Below are 15,661 nucleotides of genomic sequence, written 5' to 3'. Positions count from 1 at the left end.
TCTTTCCTTCTCCCTGAGATTTAAGTTGCAGTGGATTTTGAATCCTAAACCCTGGAAATGAGGCTAAAATACTTGTATGCATGAAAGCCATATGGGCTGAGGTATGCAGAGTGAACTAAATTTCTACTTGTCCTGTAATAAAGGTACAGCAGTGAAGCCCCTCGCCTGTAACTCCTGCCAGCTCAGAAATGCTCATATAATTTTGTCATGGAGTGGGAGAAATAGAGCTTTTCCCTTCTGCTTTGCTGAGGTAAGGCAGAAAACAAGCCTTTTCACTGCCTCACTCAGACCTTGCCTGCAAACAGTCAGCCAGTTCTCTCCCTTTTTAGTCTCTGAGGGTCAAACTCTTTGATCCCTGCCAGTATCTTTTTTTTCTGTTCTCCGTGTTTCATTTTAAGGCAGATTTTATTACAGGCTGCTGCCCTTCCCAGAGCGCCTGGCAGGTACTGTGCTGCAGGCGGGGAGCCCGGATCGATCGGACAAAAAACACAACTAAACTTGGAGGCTCAGGGGATGCAGCGAGGGACATGACCGAGTTCCCTCCTTGTCTGCCGCACATTTGAAGCCAGAATAGTCAGTTCCCTGTTAAGAAGGGCAAGGGAGAGGCAAAATTGTGCTTTCTGTAGGTTTTCTGCTTTGCTTAATGATTTCTAGAAGTTGTGAGGTGGGGGTTCTGTGTTTGTGGGCTTTTTTTTCATTCCAGATATGGTAGTGTGAAATCTCTGTTCTTAAAGCATTACCTAGCTGTGCACATTTTGGTTGTTTTCTGGAAATACCAATTCGTTGAGACTGCTGAGGAACTGTAGAGCACCATATTGAGTACCTGGGGTAAGGCTGAGTTCATCTTGCTGAATTCGCTCTCGCATGCCAAAGGAGAGGGAAAGCAAACCTGAGCCCATATGGTGAGCACAGCGCTGCTGTCATCTTGACTCCTGCTGACTGTATTATCCTGCTCCTGGGCATACATTTGAAGATACATAAGGTCTCAGTCTGCTTTTGCTCAGAGCTTGTCTGTACTCCTTGAAGGCTAAAGCAATTCCTTTAATCTGGAATGGGATCAAATTTGGGCATATCAGTCACCACGCATGGTAGAAGTAGCTGTAGGCTTTCTCAATGCTCTAGCACAGAGGACTTTGGAGGAAAAATTATAAAAACATTTTCAAGTCTGTACTGGTATAGAAATATCACTGTAAAACTAATCCTACCAACCCAATTAGGAAATGCAACAGCAACTACTTTGTTAAGAGTAGAAATCTGCTTTGTTTTTATCTTAGCAAGGATTCATCTTGCATTTCCCCAACTTGCCAGCCGGCAGGGAGAGGAGTGATTTCTGGTTTTGAAATACCTGGCATAGCCCTGGGCTGTCCATATGGTAGTTCTGGGAGTGGGGAGGGTTAGGCTTTTCCTGAGGCTCCACTGAATGGGATGGAAATTGGAAATGTCTTCCCGACTGAGAGAACTCATTGCCTGCCTGTCTGCTGTTTTCACTCAGACTGACAGGTTGGAAGGGTCCCAGGAAGGCGGCGATGCAAGCCTTGACAGCAGATGTTATGTGAGAAGCAATGTGCAAGAGATGCTTTGCTGTTGGCAGAAGCTAGATTTTCAGTGGTCGTAATTGCATCCAAAGAGTAAAGAAGGTCAAGGAACCAAAGGATTTTGATTGCCTCCTTTTGGCTATCAGCTCTTTCACAAGCTGGCTTTTTGCTTTCTTGTAGCAGAGATCTCTTCCTTTCCCCCCTCTCGCACTGACGCGAGCATACACGCTTCATTAGCTCTGAGTAGAAGTGAGACCTAGAATACATCTGCCCTGGAGGAGGAGACTCTGCTCATATTCTGTGGTGGAAAAACCAATGGCAATTTTTTTCTACTGAGAGAAGAGTTGAAGAGCTCAGAATCTTCACTGGGACAGGCGTAGAATAAAGCTAAGATTTTACACAAACAGCAGCATCACCTCCTAAAATCTGCCTTCCCATCCTTCACATATTTTGCACACTGGCAGCCAGCTAGTCCCTTTCTGTAGATCTTGCTGTAATTCAGTCTTTCTGGCTCCAGCACTTCAGCTCAGCGCTGCTGTTTTATGAACACTTTTCAACTCACTATTAAAAAGTTAACTTCAGGTGACTGAGAGGCAGAGGGATGTACAGACTTGTGTTTTCCTCCTTCCCTTTGGGCACACTTGTCTCTTCCTGTCTTTCCTGCTCTGTTCATTTCCCTGCAGAATGCTTGAGACATCCCAGCTCCATCCTCTTTTGTTCAGCAACATGTGTGTTCCCAGGCTGTCTGACAGGCTGACTGAACACACCTGCCTACAACATGTGTTCCCACTCAAAAGTTGAATCGGATACTTCTGCAGCCTGGAGGAAGCTGGTACTGAACATGCAGAACAAGTGGAGAAACAGCAGCAGAGGCTAAAGCCCAAGAACATTTTTTGGGGAATTAGAGCAATAGCTTAGTGTCATTTTACATCACTGGCATTTCTCTCCTCTTCTAGCTTCCCTACATAATTTGAAAAGATCTAAGAATTATTGCTGTTTCCCTGGAATACTAGAGCTTAAAACTGTCTTTCGTATTGGAATCAGCAACCAAGATGACACTTTGAGCAAGAGTGAAATTACTTCCAAACTCTTGGCCTCTGCGAAGTTTTCTATCCTATGTTAATTGCTGCTAAAATTGGTGATGTTTGAGGGCTTGATACATTGTCATCAAGGATGTAGTCAGAAGGGAGAAGTTGGTGTCTCTTGGAGTCTGCTTTATCTCTCACATCCTAGCAGACTCTTGCAGTGAAAAGGACTGGACAACAGGAATGGCATTTCTCCTCTGCTATATTTCCTAGCTCATGTAGAGGGTGAGACATGGGGAGTCCCAGGAGTTCATTTCATCCTTGAGATGATATGTTTAATTATAGTTTAGATCAGCCCATATAAAAATGCAATTCATGTTTATGTTGTATGTCTCTTCTCTCCTTGCCACTGAAACTCCCCTGTTCTGGCCAGGCCATGAGACTGGCAAAACTTCTTTGAATAAAAACTTCTTTGAATAAAATGTACCATTAAATAAACAAATTTTTATTAATGAAACTCCTGTAAAGAAGGAATGGATTATAAAGTCAGAAAGAAGTAAATTTTAAACACTAAGCAGGAGAGAGAAGAAATAAAAAAGAAAACCCTCCACTCCAATGGAGCTGGAATTAGAGATTTCGAGTTCACTTAATTCACTAGCTTTTGATTGGTTTGGTTTTTTCTGAATGCAAAAGGTCACCTTAGTCATAAAAGCTAAAAATGTATGGGGTGAGAGAAATGATGGTTGAGGGTTATGAGGCATTAACTTCTGTGCAAAACAAACTTCCCAGGTCAATCTTACTGCTTCCTTGGTGCTTCTGAACCGTGAACAATTTTCAGAGGTTTAACAGGTTCTGTGTGACAGCATGGCTGATAATTGTTCGTGTACTCTGCCCACAAACTGGGCAGGTAGGGTGTTTTCATCGTTAATACTATCAGGAATTCTCTGACACAGATTTCACGTAGGGTTTGTGTGTACGTGTTACAGAGTATAATCATAGTGAATGGCTTTAGGGCTGCTGCTTTGCGTGGCTGTTGACCCAAAGTTCCTACTCTGAGGCATGATGGAAAACCTGGAGAAAGAGAAAACCTTCCTAGAATCCCCTTGGAATCAGGGCACGCATTCAACATGCGTCTTTCCTGCTTGGATGTTTACGTGTATATAAATTGCATGATTTGACCTTATAAAATGTAAAAGGATGGATCTTCAAACTATAAAAATGCTGGAGCAAGTACAAAAATGTGTGTGATCGCACTCCGAATTCGATCCAACGCCCGTACATTGGAGACCGGAGCGTGCGGAGGGGTGGTTGGACACCTCGTGGAATGCGGGGACGGCTTTAAGCTGGAGCGCTCTTTTTTTCCCAAGAGCATCTAGAAATGTTCCCGTCCTTATCTCCCCCAGCCCAGCTGATGAGCGCTAATTGGTGACGTCGCAGCCGAGCTTACTGGTGACGCGAGGAAACGGGGAGCTGCGTCAGGGGCTGCGTCAGCACCACGGCCAGTTCCCCGGGCCGGGCTCCCGCCCTCCGGCCGGCCACCAAAACTGCCTCAAACTTCACAAAAAAAAAAAAAAATCCCCGGATTTTTTGTTAGTACAGTACAAGGAACAGAAGAAAAGGAAAATCTCTGATTATTCTGATTTTTTTTTTTTGGTCTGGCTGTAAAAAGCAACAGTTCTACTCGGAGGCGATTCTAAAAGTCAGCAGGTGACATTACATTGGCATGATGTGGTTACCATCATGCCCCGAAGGATTTATTTTACTTTTTTTTTTTTCTGCATGAAGTCCTCTGTAGCTCATAGAAACTTGGTATGAAGCTGCCCTGGTTTCAAAAATGCCCAGCAGGGGAATGGGTGAGTCTGTGGAGCTGCCTCACCTCCACGAAGGCACAGGACACGCTGCCTGAAGGCTCACCCAAGAGGAAAGAAGAGAGCTGACTTTGTCTTTCAGATGATTATAGAAAATTGTAAAGGAAATACAAGGTTTAGTGATGCTACAAAACATTCCATTTCTTTCCAACAAGGTGCGTTTTGTTGGGGAGAGCTGGAGAAGTCACGAATGCCTTATAACTCCCCAGCAGCAATCTCATTATCTTGCCTTTTGTCTTCCGGTGTGATGTATTTTTCTGTCATATTAAAAATGAATGGACTCTGCTTTTCCAGCCCTACCATGCATCGTTCTGTCTTCCCTCAGAGTGAGTCACTGTGTGTTACGTCCTGACTCTTGTCCAAAAGACTTGAGTTCACAGCGGAAAACAATTATGTCTCACAATAACTTTACTAATACAGTTACTGTCAACCAAGATCTTGCTAAGTGGGGTGTTATGTAAAGATGTAAAATGAAGGATGGAGAGGATAATTGATCAACAGGAAGAAGGCAAAGCAAAATAAAACCCTGCTGGATCTAGAATGCTTAACTCTCCTAGTACCAGAAGTTTGTTTCTCTATTCAGGCTGAGTAACAATTTGCTACTGAAACTGAAGGCGGCAGTTCTGATGCTTTAGAGCTTCTACAAACCACTAAGGACAGACCCACCAGGCTACTTTAAATTGCTTTTCTTAATGTTCACTCTAGTTTTCTGCTCTAAAGACTGCTCTGAGCAATGGGGTTGACACGAGGGCTGCACCACGCCAGGAGGGCTGTTATTTGAGAGGCACCCCATTGTTTTACTGCTCCTTCCCTGCTTCTCTCTGGTTCCCAGGAGGTGGCAATTTACTGCTAACCTATGCAGTTTGTGAATTAGGACCATTGCTATCGTCCTGTCTGTTTCTCACCATGCTCTGGCCCATCTACTCAGGCCCAATGCTTGATTAGTCCATACAGAAGTGTTTATTCTCCAAAGACAGGAAGAACCTTAGAAATTGTAGAGCTAATTTTTTATTTCCAAGCGTAAGTTACTAAAGATTTCAGTGTCTCTGAACATTGCTGCCAGTGCCTCACTATTTTGATGGTTAACTAAGTTTCTCTCTCATTTGCGTAAAAACTACCCACATCTTGTTGGTAGCTCCTGCACCAAAGGAATTTCTTTTCCTTTGCATACCCCTTACGGCAGCAATACAGAGCTAATGAGTTCTTGTCCCTGGACCTCTGCTAATAAAACCTACCCCTGTATGTCCGTGTGTCTGTTACTTAAGGCACTCTGCTGCACCCTCACCCGTTTTTACAGAGCGTAAACTCAGCGTGGCAGTTTCAGTATCAACAAAGCGAGCCAGTGTTCTTGCCAGTCATTCTAGCACCAGCAGGCTCCTACTCTGAAGATGAGGATGGGTCTTGCAAGTTTTCACTTTGGACCTTTGAGTACGCTCCTAGTAGTGTCTTCCCTTAAGCCTACACCTGCACCCTCTACCTTACAGCAAACGTGACTTGGCTCCACTGTTACAGTAATGCTGCCAAGTTGACAGTAAATGTTGGCTGTTGAAGTTGTGCCAAATGGGTTTTGACCAGTCTCTCAAGATTGATGCTAAAATGATTTATTCTCTCTGTTTTCCAGCTGGTGGGATTTGTCTACGCCTGTTACGTTGTTAGTGTTTTTACAGAAGAAGAAGACAGCTGTAAGTATTTATCAACAGATCCCTTGGCAAAAGTTTTATTAAATTTCATTTCTTTCTCAGATGTTTGTCTGTGAGGACTGAGTTGCCATCAGACTTCTTTCCATCTCTCCATCTATGTGATGCAGCACTACCTACCTTTCAAGGATCAGCTATTTTTACTGTGAGGTTTTTTCCCCCATATCACCATGTCTTGAATGCTGTAATTCTGCTACTCTTCCAGCCCAAAAAAAGCTTGGTGTTGGCCACTAACTCAGGCTAGGCTTTAGAGAAACCAGGCAGCTTCTTCTGTTCTCAAGCTTATATGTCTTAATGCCACTGAAATATCACCATTGTAATTAGGAGTACCTACAACAAAGAGCACAGCCCCGTGCTCAAGTAGGCCACCTGCTGAGTATCATATGCCACAAGCCGAGGATGAAGCAGAGCATGAGATTTCTTGCCAAGAACCAACCTGACCACTTAATTTAAAAGCAGAGGAAGCACTGTATCTGAATTACAAGGAGGAAGGAGGTGACTCCCTTGTGTTTGGTATTCAAATATCTTAAGTGTCATGACGTGTGTCAGAGAAGAGCAAAGACTCAGAGGAGTCGGGTGGTTGGGTCTGTGGGATCTATCCAGATATCCATAACCTGATCTTGGATTACTTTGCCCTTCTAAAACTCCCTTTGAGAGCAATAATTTTGCAAACAAAAGAACAGATACGTAGGGTTCAAACAAATGTGAAGTCTGATTTCTTTGGCAATGTGTTGCCCTTCTGTGTTTGAATTCTCAGCACGTTTGAATCAGTAAAGTCTTGCTGAAATCGATGGGTCTAGGCCAGTTTACCCCAGGTAAGGATCTGATCCAAAGGCTCAGATATCCAGGTATCTTCTTTAGTACATTCATTAGGTTTGTGCAAGTAGCTTTGTTGTTTTAAAGAGCAGCTGGCATGGATTTTAGCAGAAAAACAACAGCTTTGAACTGAATATTTGAAAGTACGTGAAGAATGTTGATTTCACAGGAGTGAGATGAGCCTCATTGCTCATTTGACTTGTCCTCGTGTTGTTCTGTTGCTTCCTGTGTGGCTGAACTCATTCCACCGACAGTATTGATCGTTTGTTTGGAGCTTGGCAGTGCACTTAGCGGAAGTGCTACATCATAAGTGATATTGTAAAAATTACTCTATAGCTCTTCTATTAGCTAAATAGCTTAAGTTCTGAGCCCCTTTTGAATATTGAAAAGTAATAACTTGACAGAGCTCATTTTTATAGTTGGGATGTGTTAAGAGAGGCAACCACACGGAAGGAAGCATTATCTAGAAACGCAGAGCTGTTAATTTCAGAATATGTTTGGGTTTTTTTTTCCACTGACAAATTCCTTTTCCCTCCCAGTTTCCCAGCTTGGAGTTAAAATGCCAGCTTGAATAATTAACAGTGACAAACTATCAATATTTCACACTCACAGTGGTGGATCCTTCCAGTGACCCGAACAAATTTGAGCTGCGTTTTAATTTTCTCTTCCATTTGTGGTTTCCTTTAAATGTTGCTTTGATATGCAGCATGGAGTAATTATAAGTGCTGAGGCACATTAATCAGGAAGCTCATGCTAACGTGATTTTCATGAGAAAACACAGCAGTAGGGATCTGCTAATGCTGAATTGTGGGCAAGAATATTTTAGATGTGCTAATACACTGTAATTTATTGCAACAGTGAACCACAGTTAAGATTTTTTTTTTAAGTGACTTGGATTTTGAGTGCTTCCATTGTTGGGTGCTCAGATGATAGGACTTTTGTGTGATCGAGGTACTAGACGGTTACTGAAAATTGAAATTCTTTAAGGTTTCCTAATTTAGACATTCCACAACTGAGGTAATATAGTTAGTATCTGTGCTTTAAAACTGTAGACTGTCTTGATTTTAAAATACTCAAAACATTTGCAAAAGTGGTAGAGAAAAGGTCAAGTCTCACTGGAACTACTGGGAATTATCCCCTCAATTAACTTAGAACCTCTACAGATTTTGCTCATTAACTGACAGTTGTTCCAAAATCACAGTATCAGCATGAAGCTATCCATCAAGATGGAATTTGTGAGAATATGTTATCCTTGGGTTTCTAAATACAAGAGTTTTTTCACTTCCAATATATTTAGCAAATATTTTTTTCTATTGTTTGTTCACTAAAAAATACCAAAACTCTTTAGCTAAAATTTAAAATAATAGTGCCACCTTCAGGAAAGAAAAATGAACAGGCATTTATATAGTTAACAAGGCTCTCCACTTATTTTTTAAATGGCATTTGGACCGGATAGCTTTCACACTTCCAAACAAAATGCACTAACTTGGCACCAAAAAGTGGTCTAAGCTGGATCTATTGAAAAGGTTTTTGCTAGGTCAGTCACAAATCACACCCCATCATACCCCTGCTGACCCGGCTGTGTTGGCCCGCTCAGGAATATAGATTTGGCCTAATTTCAGGGGAACTAAGAGAGACTTGGAAAATTCTTCTCTGGTTACTAAGGGAATTGTCACTTGAAACTTTCCTTGTTTAGTTACGTTGCCCTTCTGTGAACGCTGGAGAAAGGAAGCATTGTTCCTCTTTGTGTACAATTAAAAGAAATTGAGTTGGCAGAGGGGACGTGAAAAATATCAGAGCTGAAGATAATGAGGTATTTGCAGTTTTCCAAAGCTGCTGTCGTCTGTCTTGCAGGGAAGACAAGCGGGGCAAGAAAATTCCCACTTCACTATATAGCCTTCACGGGGATTGCTGTGCTGCCAACTTCTCCGCTGGCATTCACTCACGAGCCATTGCCCAGCTTCCTTCTTTCAGGGCATGGCTGAATGGCCGAGGCTTTGTCAGCTCAGTTCTCACGTGAAGTCACAGCGTGGTGGCAACATCCAAGGAGGCCGAGGAAGGTCCTCTTGTTTTTCTGGAGTCTTTTGTTAGCTCTCTGCTTTAAGTCTTGTGCCAGCTGAATCTCCTCCTTGGCACACTTGCCCGTCCGAGGAGATCCTGGAATAGAGGTCTGTACAGGCAGAGATTTCCACTGGGCACTCCATACCTGAAAAATCATTTTTCTGTTCTCTCGCTAGTTTTTGTGTTATGCCATGACACGCACCAACTTTCTCTTTCATTTCCTTTCAACTTTCTGGCCATGTTTGTTTATTTATTTGAGTTTTGATTTTTTTTCAGTTGATTTCATTGGTGGATTTGATCCATTTCCTCTCTACCATGTCAATGAAAAACCCACCAACCTTTTGTTCAAGCAGACATACCTGTAAGTATCATCTCCTGTGCTGAGAGGCTCTGCACACCTCTCAGTTTAGGTGGCTCAAGGGTGCCACAGGTTTGGGTTTTTTCCTCCTTGCAGGTTGATTTCTCCAGCAGGCTTTCCAGGCATGGAAAGAATGAACAAGTGGACAGCAGAAGGGGTGAAACTGCCTCTGCTTAGCCCTAGGTTGCCAGGGTGAAGCTGGTGTTGCCACACTTGGCTTATGGCAGCGCTGTTTGATAGGAAGTGGTGGGACTAGCTCGAGGATGTTACTGAAACAAACTACTGGGTGCCTTTTCCTTGAAGAAAGCTAAGAGAGGCTTCTCAGCAGCAAATGGTGCCCAAGCAGGTAAAGGTAGGAGCTGTGGGGAAGGAAGAGTCAGCCTTAGTGGATGCTGGGAGTAAGCCATAGCAATAGCAGGATGAGTCTCAATCTCAAGGTTGAACTGTGGTCTGCCAGGCAGAGCCTCAGTGACACATCTCTACTGGGGTAAAATTTGTGCAGCATCTAGTTATTTAAGCTGTATTTTAGCTCTGTGGATGGACAGTCATAACTGAACTCTGAGCTATACATCCATGCAGTTTTGATCACTGACTATGACTTTGTCATCCTCTGATAATAATCTTGTGGTAGCACCACAAAATTTGACTCTATCTGGGTACAGGGTCTCCCTGTATCTGGCTTGTACTTCCAGGGGAACCTGTAGGGTACAAAGCTGACATGCCAGTGAAGGAAATGAAACCAAGCATTAGATGGTTTGTATTCAGGGTGGCTCAGGTTTGCTCTTAAGGTTGCATTTATTTTTTTTTAATTCTGTTGCCTACAACGAGAGCAATATGCTGTATTGCTCTCTTGCATCCTGAGAGCTCAGCTGAGAGCAGGGAAGCAGCAAGAAGAGTTGTCCACAGCAGTTCCTCTCATACCACTAATAGAGATCCGTTGTTGAATTCCAGCTTCTGCCCTCTGCTAATCCCTCCCCGCTGCTGAGGGCACAAGATGACACTTTCATGCAGTCCACTTAAAAGCTGGTTCTTAATGAGACTCTCAGATATAAAAGTTGGTATTATCTGTTTAAAGCAGCAGTAAGATCAGAATTTTTGATACTCAAAAGTCAAGCTGCAAGAAGGCAGTTCAATGGGCAGAAATTTTTTAAAGCAGCTGCTAAGGGAGGTTGTTTTATTTTTAGGAATAATGTTACCAGAGAGTCTTGCCAAAAAGAAGGATGTGAAGAGGGGGGAGAAAAGTGGGACTGAGTGAAGAAAAACTGCCCCCAAATGGATTTGTGGATGTGCCCCTCTAATATAGTATGGACTTACTACCCCCTTTGTCACTGCAACACAAGACCAGGAGAACAAGTAATTTTTGCAAAGCAGTTAAATTCCCTGTAACTTTCGGGGTTCTATAGCATTATTAGAAGGGATGCTACAAGAGATTAAATATTGATTTCACTCTCATTTTATCACAGTGGGATGGAATTTTCCATAGTCTGCAGAAGCTCTGGAGCTTTAAGCAGCTCCCTGATGTACTAGCTTGATGCAGCAGTGTGCTGAAGACACATCACACTTCTACAGTTATGGGGTTTGCACTGCATTTTTCTTAAAATGACAAATTCTGTTTGTGAAAGCGGCTAGTACTTGCAAATGAAGTTTTCTATGTGGGGGGACTGTAATATGAACAGAAGCTAGCAACGTAAAACTTCCTTAGAAGGGTCTCAGTGAGGTGGTAAGCTACTAATGAAGTACACAGATAATTATTTTGTTCTTCAGACCATCACTTATCTACTGATAGCTTCTGCAGCATGATACAATATTTCTTTCTGGCTAACAGGAGGTGAAAACAGCTGCTGAGCAGTAGATAAGGTGACTCTCTATAAATTTCCCAGCAGCCACCAAATTGCAATTTTTGTTTATTTATTTCAGCCTAGCTCTTGCCTTTCTTCCACATGTATGAATGGGAGTGAGAGGAGGAACGGACACTTGATTCTCAACTAATGATGCTGTGGAGTTTTGCAGTCCAAGGCACTGAGTGCCAGGTGCCCTTGTCCTGCAGTGAAAATCATTTCATGATGACTGAAGGCATTTTCTGTTTTTATATCCTGTTCAAGAAGATGCAAAACAACAAATACATCCAACTTCTTTCAAGTTTAAATTTACAGAACAGCTAGGGGTCAGGAACATGGGCTTTCTAGTTTTAGCTCCTTTTTTTGAAGGAAATAATGAAACCAAATCCATTCTACAACTACTGACTTGGAGCTAACTGCAACCATGAGCTTTAATTTTAGGATGGCATCACCCCATTGTCAGTAGTCAGCTGCTCTCCTGATAATGCACTTGCCCTGTTGCCACAACTAACAGGATCACTTTCCTTCATTCCCTAATGGAATTATCCTGTTCACTCCAGTTTTATCTGTCCTTTTCTGATGAGATTGCACTCCTTCCTTTCCTCCCAATGCACCCTTTCCCTTGTTCTGGCTTGCAATTTCCCCTAGTCTCTCTTTTTCATCTCTCCAAACAAATTTGTGAATTTTCATAGATCTGAAGGCCCCACAGAACAATGACATTGACCTAGACCGATGAGCATAGCTGAAGTTCAAGACCAACCCCATGACCTCTGTATCAAGCACGCAGGCCATGAGATACTTAACTTTTAAATATGCTGTCACAGCTCGAAGATATTAAAGGGAGACTGCTCTGTGCCTTGGCAGCCCACTTCAGTGGTTATCAGCTGCTAAATTCAGTGTTCAAAACATACACCCCATTTCTGGCCTTCAGCTTCCACTCACTGCACTGAAAAGAGTTCTTAAATACCTTTGCCTCCTACTAGGAGGAAAAAAACATCTCCCCAAGCTATTACTGATAATAGGTGCTTCCAGACCACAATCCAGTTATCTCCCAGATTTATCATGGTAATCTACTGACCTCCTTGACATCAGTTGCAAGTCTCCAGTTAGTGGAAAACCTCACAAATGATCAAGCCAGCTGTTATTTTTCTTTTAAAAAAAAAAGAACACTCCCCCTCCCCCCCCCCCCAAAAAAAAAAAAATAATCAACCAACAGTTTTGTACTGCTGCTTACAAAGGCCTGATCTAAGTGTGCTTCATCTCAGCACCTCCAGCACTCACAGAGCAACAATGATGTTCTGTAAATACAGTTATTTCTATTTCAGGTTCCACAACTGCTTCTGTTCTACATTTTATTGACTCTAGGGGCTTTTGGGGGTGTGATAGTTCCTATTTCAAGTCACAAGCTTAAGTAAGAGAGACTCAAATTATCAAGAAAAAAATTGTTCTAGAAGTTTGACGGTGTAATGGAATTACCCTTAGTCTCACTACTGATTACTGCACTAATTATTTAATGATAATATATTAGGAATCTTGACAGAAGTTATGTTAAAATGTTTAGTGCATGAGTTTCTGGGTCAAAGTACTTAGCCAAAGGGTAAGTAGTCACTTACTGAAAACTGAAGTTATTCTCCTGAGGCCAAAAGAGAACATTTCCAACAAGTTTTCAGGAAGGAAAGGCCAAGCCCTTACTCTTCCATAGCTAAAGTTCAAATTCAGGTTATGCTTGCTTGCACCACTGTCTCCTCTTAGGCTGCACAGGACAGGACATCAGCTCCAGGTTGCTTTTCTTCTTGTTCATTTGTAGTAACAGAATTCTCATCATTTGAGGCAAGGAAGCATTGATAACTCTGGAAGGGTTAACCAAGACAGCTTGAAGTTTCTGATTAAAGCCCTTATCTCCAAGTGCCCTGCAATACCTGCCAAGACAGCAGGAGGCCCAGATCATCATGATCATTTGTCAGCCCTTCCTGGCTGCCCATCCATTCAGTCTTTCTGAAACAAATTCAGAGAATGATGTCAAAAGAAGCACTGTGCAGTCTCAATTATAAGGCAGAAGAGCCTCAAAGTATGATTTTGTACTCGATTTAGTACTCAGACAAGAACTCACCAGATGACAGGATGTAGCCTCTATTTATTTAAAAGGTAGAGAGATGGGCAATAAATCTCCCTGCCTTTTAAGGCTTTATTTATAAGGCCAAGCAGTGAATTGCACAGTTGTGAAGCTCCTGTCCATAACACTCACCGTGATCTGGCACCCCAAGTACTACCTTACATTAATGGCTTAAGAGCTTTAATTTGATTCTAGTTGCGTAGGCAGATGTCACTGACTACTTTCCTCAAGTCTACCAGTGGAACTGGCTGTAAGGTAACATAGGGTGTGACTTTTATCAGATGTAGACTTGGGTATTGACAGGGCAGCAACAGGAAGTATTGGTTAATTGAAAGGTCTAAGGCTCCAGGTGGTGATTGCTCACTTTAATCCTCCCTAATCAATTCTATTGTGGTGCAGTCTGTCTGCTGGCCATAGGCATGAAGCAGCTGTGAGCATTCATGTAAGAGTCATCCACTTACAGGCTGAAAGTAGGTTCTTCAGTAGATCAACTGGCAGGTACAAGGACACAAATAACATTCTTCAGTTAAAAAAAAAAAATCAAAATACAGACTGAAAGACTGGGGGAGAGAGGGGGGAGGGAACTCCTTTAGGATTCATTTCCCTCCACCCCCTCCAAACTTTGTTTGATGACCAGAATACTTTACAAAGGAAACTTCTACTTAACCAGGAAAAGAAAAAAAAAACAAAACAACCAACAAACACACCACACCACTTTGTTTTGAGGAGAGAAAAAGCCCAAAACAAAATGTTTCTGCTTTTCTTTCTAGGTAGACTTTTTCCCCACACAATTTGCTGAATATCAACATGAATTTACAAACTGTTTTGATCAACCTGAAGCTGCATATTTGAGAGGTGATATTTCAGCTGAAAACATTCACTCATCTTTACTGCTGGCTACAAAAGTAGATCTGCTTATACTGCTGCATCTACACAAAAAGCACATCGCCGCGATGTCAAGAAGCTACTTTATTCTAGAGATGATCCCTAGCTTTTAAAATTCCTAACCAAGTCTTATGCAGCTCCAAACGCTGAGGATATGTAGATCTAACACTGGCTGATATCTATTCCTTAGTCTAACTGCAGTATATTCAGGTCTGGTGTATCCATACAATTCTTTCCAGACTTGAAAACTACTTAACCACATTACTGCTGAGCTTTCAATCCTATTCCTCATCTGTAGTCAATCATATTTAAAAACCCAGAACAGGGAAAAAAAAACACAACCAAACAAACCACAAAACCAACCACCAACCAATTTTGTCCTCATTATTCCCACATCATTTCTGTTATCTGAAGGAAGCAGCTTACTCCTTGCTCCACATTGATGCCCTGCCTTCACTTTTTTCCCCCCACAGGCCTGCGTAAATAAAGAGGAGCCAGAAGATGGATAAACCTTGAACTCCACCATCAAAAGGTGCTGCAGGAAACAATCCCCTGTGGCCTGGATCTTTGGCAGAGGAAACACAGGATGGTGAACTCCATTCCATTTTTTGTTCCTTGTCTTCTTTTCAAATCCAATGAATGTACATTGAAGAACGGCCATGCAGTTGGTTTTTAATTCTCCAAGTGCCCTGATGAACCATTCCTACCACGGTCTGGTGGTATTAGCCAATAAATGGCACTGGCCTGAAGACCTCAGGCAGAACAAGTTCACCAAGAGCCTCTCTCAAGAGATACAGTTGAAGTCGGAGCTGCTTCCTTGTGCCATGGATCCATAAAGACGGAAGCACTGTGTAACACCCTGGGACATTTCATGTGTTTTGTAGTTAGCTTCTTCCCCTTCTCCTTTCCCTTGTGCTGAAAAGAGCCTAAAACCCCTAACACAACTTCATCTCCTTCCTGCCTGTATAGAACTAGGTGGGGGCTATTTACATTTGAGTTATTTAGGGTTTTTTTGTTTGTTCATTTTTTTAAGTTATAGATGAGACCTCTTCCCTTCTTCCCCCCATCCATCCAGGACTCCCTCATTCTCTATTCTTTAGATATGGTCAGCACCTTAGCAGGAGGCATTTGTCCTGGATTTCAGTATTCTGTCACCTAACTCCTGTAACGCTGAACAGCTAAAAAAAACTAGTACAAGCACCACATCTTTACTCAGCATGGCGAGCCATTCTCAGAGCAGCTGTAGCTTACTCTGGGCTAGCCCATCTACATTAAATTAACTCTGATGTAGCCATATACACAGATGAAGCCTGCTGCAGGACACTGGAAAATGCCTAGTTCTTCATGGATCACAGATGGTTTTGTACCTGCCACCTCCACCGAGCAGTTGTGCTTATTTCAGGTACAAGCTCAGCAACATCCTGATGAAAGGAGTTTTTTTTGTGGCAGGATAATTTTTGAGGGG

The 15,661-nt window shown here is 42.5% G+C and overlaps 1 protein-coding gene across 1 annotated transcript in view; it reads left to right on the top strand.

The window, feature by feature from the left end:
- NKAIN4 (sodium/potassium transporting ATPase interacting 4) overlaps window positions 1–14,693 on the top strand; it is a 50,929-nt gene extending 36,236 nt beyond the window's left edge. The window contains exons 5-7 of the mRNA XM_086622887.1: window positions 6,050–6,110; window positions 9,279–9,363; window positions 14,670–14,693. Of these exons, the coding sequence (XP_086479013.1) occupies window positions 6,050–6,110; window positions 9,279–9,363; window positions 14,670–14,679 (156 nt within the window). The 3' untranslated portion in view covers window positions 14,680–14,693. The remainder of the gene's footprint in view (window positions 1–6,049; window positions 6,111–9,278; window positions 9,364–14,669) is intronic.
- The last annotated feature ends 968 nt before the right edge of the window (window positions 14,694–15,661 follow it).

This window comes from Tauraco erythrolophus, chromosome 18 (assembly GCF_009769465.1).
Source record: "Tauraco erythrolophus isolate bTauEry1 chromosome 18, bTauEry1.pri, whole genome shotgun sequence".
In the NCBI taxonomy this organism is placed as follows: domain Eukaryota; kingdom Metazoa; phylum Chordata; class Aves; order Musophagiformes; family Musophagidae; genus Tauraco; species Tauraco erythrolophus.
This window is presented reverse-complemented; position numbering and strand designations above follow the sequence as displayed.